Source organism: Gekko japonicus, unplaced genomic scaffold, assembly GCF_001447785.1.
Source record: "Gekko japonicus isolate JY-2015 unplaced genomic scaffold, Gekko_japonicus_V1.1 scaffold959, whole genome shotgun sequence".
NCBI lineage: Eukaryota > Metazoa > Chordata > Lepidosauria > Squamata > Gekkonidae > Gekko > Gekko japonicus.
The window spans coordinates 408133-413150 of NW_015164699.1; the positions used below are offsets into that span (position 1 = coordinate 408133).

Sequence of the window (5018 nt, forward strand, 5' to 3'; positions counted from 1 at the left end):
GGCAGGAGACGGGGGGGGGCAAATGGCTTCCTCCCTGCCTCTCCCCACCCCTGCCTGCCTGGGGCCAGGGAGGGCCTTTGCGGAACTTCCTTGCACTCCCGCCGGCCTTGCAGGTCCACCGCCGGGCCCCTCATGGGGCTCGGCAGTGGAGCTGCAAGGCCGGCGGCGGCCGGGACCATTGGGGGTGGGGTGTGTGGCCTTATGACACACTTCCGGTGATGTCAGGGGGTGTGGCATATGCTAATGAGTTATGCTAATTTCCCCTAGCTCTTTTTCTACGAAACGACCCCTGGCAATGACTATTAGCTTGTTAGAAACTGGGTAAAACGTGCAGATTCATAGGGGCTAGAAACTTGGTGGAGTTCTTATTTCAAAGAGAGATTTTTCAAACACAATACTGAATTCTGCACGCACCGGGGTGTGTGTGTGTGTGGAATTCAGAGCAACGGGAGAGAAACAATTCAAGGCCTTCTGCCTGCTTTCCTTCCCCCAGGTCTGCTGGATGTCTACGGCTTTGAGTCTTTCCCTGAAAACCACCTGGAGCAGCTGTGCATCAACTATGCCAATGAGAAATTACAGCAGCACTTTGTTGCCCATTTCCTGAAAGCACAGCAGGTAACGCCCTTCGGGGTGGCCCACCAAAGCAATAGGCTGAGAGTTCATCTCCCCCTCTGAAGAGCGTTCTTGTGTTGGTAGCCAAGTCACTGGCTAAGTTGACCATATCCCTTAGGTGAAGTAAGAGGGAGCTAGCTTTGGATGAGCTGTCCTTGCAAAGCAAAGATGGTGGTGAAGGGGAACATGACAGAAGGGAAGCTAAACGCTTTGTTGCTCTGGAAACTAGCCCCACGTATACGGAATGAATGATCTGAGAAGTGAAGGTTTCCCCTCTTATGCCACAATTTGGCCTCCGGAGGCAGCCTTACGTTTCCCAGGGGCTGGTCTGAAGGTACCTGCATCGGCCATCTTGCTGAAATTAGGCATTGAAACACCAATGATTAAGTACATTTTATGTGGGCGATAACCCTCAGAACAAACACCTAAAGGTCCAGTGCTAGAGTAAAAAATGGGCATTGCCAATGCAGGGATATCATCTGAATGCGCTGCTAAGCAGTTGTTTGCCTCTGTTTCCCTAGGAAGAATATGCTGCAGAAGGACTGGAATGGTCTTTCATAAATTATCAGGATAATCAAAGCTGCCTAGATGTCATCGAAGGCAACCCCATTAGCATCTTCTCTTTGATGAATGAGGTTGGTCTGAAGCGCTTCCATTTTCCTTCAGTATTTAGCACGTCTTTCCTCCACCGCTTTTAAAAGCCTGGCTTGTTTTTGGTTTTCAATGTGAACCCGGACATCTGTGCTTGGGTCTGTCCACTGCGTGTTCCTCACTTATTTCTCAAAGGCGACAGTGCCCGTAGAAATGTTGTTTGTCAACTACTTGAGACATTTTGGCTGGGGAGAGCATGATAGAAATTTTAATTGTAGATCCTTGGAGTCTGTGTGGTTTAGTGGTTAGAGTGTCAGTCTATGATTTGAGGAACCCAGGTTCAGATTGCGACATTGCTATGGGAACTTGCTTTGCCAGTCCCCGAGCCCGTAGCCAGGATTTTGTGGTTTGTGGGGAAATTTTTTTTCTGGTGGGGCTGCCATTATTTGCCATGATTTCTGTGTGTACTCAACTGGCAGGGGAAAAGGGGACTCCCCAGGTTTTGTTTATATACTGCATGGTTATGTCTCTAAAGAAGCACCTCAGGGTTTGTTTTTTCAAGAGTGCAGAGCTGCCAAGAAGGGGAGCAAAGTCCCTTCCCAAAGCAAGGAAACCACCTGTCCTGAGGGAAGGGGGGTGAAGGACTCTCTCCCAGCCTCCAGCTGGAGAAGGAGGTAGTGCAGGTCAGGGTCTGCAACCAGCGGCAGAAGGAGAAGCACATGATGCCACCTGATGAGCCGCCCCAGCCCCACAGCAAAGCTCAAGCTGCGTGTTTTTTTAAAAAGTCTTTAAAACAAAAAAGTTGGGCGTGGGAAAGTAAAAGCAGCTGCCGGCTGGTATTCTTGGGTCTGCTCTCAACTCTGCTTTTTGCGGCGCGGGAGCATGCGCCTTTTTAAAAATGCTTTAGAAAAGTTTTTTAAAGGTTTTTAAGGGGAAAATCTTGTGGGGCTGTGCCTTTAAGAAAGGGGGCGGAGCCCCAAATAGCTCCACTGTAGCTACGGGCCTGCCAGTCACACTTTCTCAACCGAACTTATCTCACAGGTTTGTTGTTGTGAGGCTCAAATGGAGAAGAGGATACTGTTGTAAGCCATTTTGGGTCCTCCTTGAGAAGAAAAGGATGGTAGATGTGTGCGTGTAAAGTGCCAGCAAATTGCAGCCAACCCCAGCAAGGGGTTTTCAATGCCAGTGAGAAGCAGAGGCGGTTGGCCATTGCTTTCCTCTGCAGAGTCTTCCTCGGTGGTCTCCCTTCCAAGTACTGACCCTGCTGAGCTTCCGAGATCTGACGAGAACAGGTTATACCATGCCACCCTCCCTCCCTAAAGGCATAAATGAAGTAAAATAAAGTAATAAAAAGGATTTTGGTAATATGGACCATCTACATGTCGGTTTTCACCCATTTCTGTAAGCCCTCAAATCAACTTTGTTAAGTTTAAATGGATGAAACAGATTTCCATATTTATTTTAACACTAGGCACAAGGCCTGTTGCAGGAAGAGAGGCAACGAGCCCTAGAGAGAGGCCGCCGGAGGGGCCCCCCCCCACGCACTGGCAAAGGAGAGTGGCTACCCGGCAGCCAGGCTCGTGCCTCCCCCCCCCTGCCCCGTGCTGGAGGTGGCGGCTGCCGAAGGGGGCAGGCCTCGCCTGTCCACAACGCCGCATGCTGGTGGCGGCGGCAGCGGGCCAAGCGGGGAGGGCTGGCTCCTTCCCCACCCGCTCACCCACTCAAGGGCCTGGCATGCCAAGGCGGTCGGCCTCGCCCCTCTCCCCACTGGCCTCCTGAGCAAGCAAGCGAGCGGCGCACGTAGTGTTCCAGCTGTGCGTGCACCAAGCCGGCTAGCCTTATCCCTCCCCCCACCCCCCCAGCCAATGGCATGCCAGTTGCCCCGAGTGGCAGCCGGCATGCCAATGGCTGAGGTGGAGCGCATTTCCTCTCGCCACCCTATAGGCCGGTGGCCACCCAAAATCCCATTTATAATAAGGAGAGATTTCTTCAACTGCTTTTCTAAGGCTCTACTTGACACAATGTATGGTCAACCAATGAAACAAGTTTAAAACTGATTAAAAGATTAAAAATTAAAAACAATCACCATTTGAACAGATCGGGGTCTGGATTTTAAACCCACTGTAAAGCATTGGGGCAAAAGTGACCCTGAAAGGCCTGTGCAAATACAACCATCTTAACTGACATACAAAATGAAGGAGGGAGGGACATTCTAGCGAGGACATTCCAGAGCTGAAGGGCCACCACTGAAAAGGCCCTGCTTAAGTGGTATCTGGGAGCGGGATCCAAGGCTTCAAGGAATCATTGCTCCACGTTCTTGCTTCCTTTCACAGGAAGGCCGTCTCAACAGGGCCTCTAATGCCAGCCAATTCCAGACCCGGATTGAGGTAGCTCTGTCCAACAACCAATGTATTAGCCGTGACAAGTTTAATAAGAAGCCGAATTTCATCATTGCACATTATGCTGGCAGCGTCTGCTATCAGGTGGAAGGCATGGTCAAAAAGAATAAGGTACAGATCCTGTGTGGATTTGATCACCATCTACTTACCAGAGTACTTTCTTTGTCTAACATCAGTTCCTCCGGCTTCCTTATGTGAGGTGAAGCCAACAATGGGTGGGAGATGGTGGACCACTGGATGAATTTCAGTGGACCATCTGCATGGATTCTGGGGGTTCTTGCAATGAATGATGGCCTAAAGGAGCCACCATCTACAGAGGCAGCAGACCTCCAGATATCTGTGTTGGGAAGCAGCAGCAGGAGAAGACCTCGGCCTTTGTGCCCCATGGTTGGACCTCCAGGGTAAATGATTAGCTGCTGTGTGAAACAGAATGCTGGACTAGATGGATCACTGGTCTGATCCAGCAGGGCTCTTCATAGATTTCTACCCAGCAAGGCATTTGTTTTGGTCATAAGCAGGAGTGTTTAACAGGAACTGTGGCTCAGTGGTAAGTCTCTCATTTTGCATACAGAAGGTCTCAGGTTCGATCCCCAGCATCTCCACTTAGCAGACTGGACAGTAGTGGCAAGCAATGCTCCCTCTAAGCTGCGGAGTCCTGTGAGCAAAAGTTCTACTTTGTGAGCTACTGGCATTAATGTTGTGAGCGAGCGATTTGGCCGCTGCATAAATCAGTTTGCTCTGGAGCTGTCCTTCTTGAGCCAAGACAAAAATATGTGAGCTGGAGGCTAAAAAACTGTCAGCTAGCTCACACTAACTCAGCTTGGAACACTGGTGGCAAGTAGTCATTCTTCTGTCATTCTACATAATGCGTAAAATGGAATTGTTCAGGAGATCATTTTTATAGAAGTAGTAAGGCTGCATTAAAATGGAATTATTTAGGAGGATGCTTTGTAAAGGAGCAAGGGCTTCGTGCAGGGGTCCGTAACCTTTTTCAGCCTGGGGGAGCCTTTGGCATTCCATCAAGAGGGTGGTGGGCAGAAATACAAAATGGCAGCCACGGGAGGTGGAGCCAGCCACAAAATCGGAGGGAAGGGGGTTTAACACGTAACTCAGACAGCAACTCTTCAGCATTTCTGGCAGAAGCTCCATTTAGCAGGATGCCTTTTAAAATGAACATAACTGCCTAGAAATATTCTTCCTGCATAAAGTAAAGGTAAAAGTTTCCCTTGCTCAAAAGCCAGTCGAATCTGACTCTAGGGGACGATGCTCATCTCCATTTCCAAGCCAAAGAGCCAGCGCTGTCCGAAGACATTTCGGTGGTCACGTGGCTGGCATGACTAAACGCCAAGGTACATGGAACGCTGTTCCCTTCCCACCAAAGCGGCACCTATTTATCTACTTGCAATTTCTTGCTTT

General features: G+C 49.8%; 1 protein-coding gene across 1 annotated transcript in view; it reads left to right on the forward strand.

Moving 5' to 3' along the window:
* MYO19 (myosin XIX) overlaps window positions 1-5018 on the forward strand; it is a 73346-nt gene that overhangs the window by 45473 nt on the left and 22855 nt on the right. Inside the window, exons 14-16 of the mRNA XM_015409494.1 lie at window positions 494-615; window positions 1134-1247; window positions 3537-3713. Of these exons, the coding sequence (XP_015264980.1) occupies window positions 494-615; window positions 1134-1247; window positions 3537-3713 (413 nt within the window). The remainder of the gene's footprint in view (window positions 1-493; window positions 616-1133; window positions 1248-3536; window positions 3714-5018) is intronic.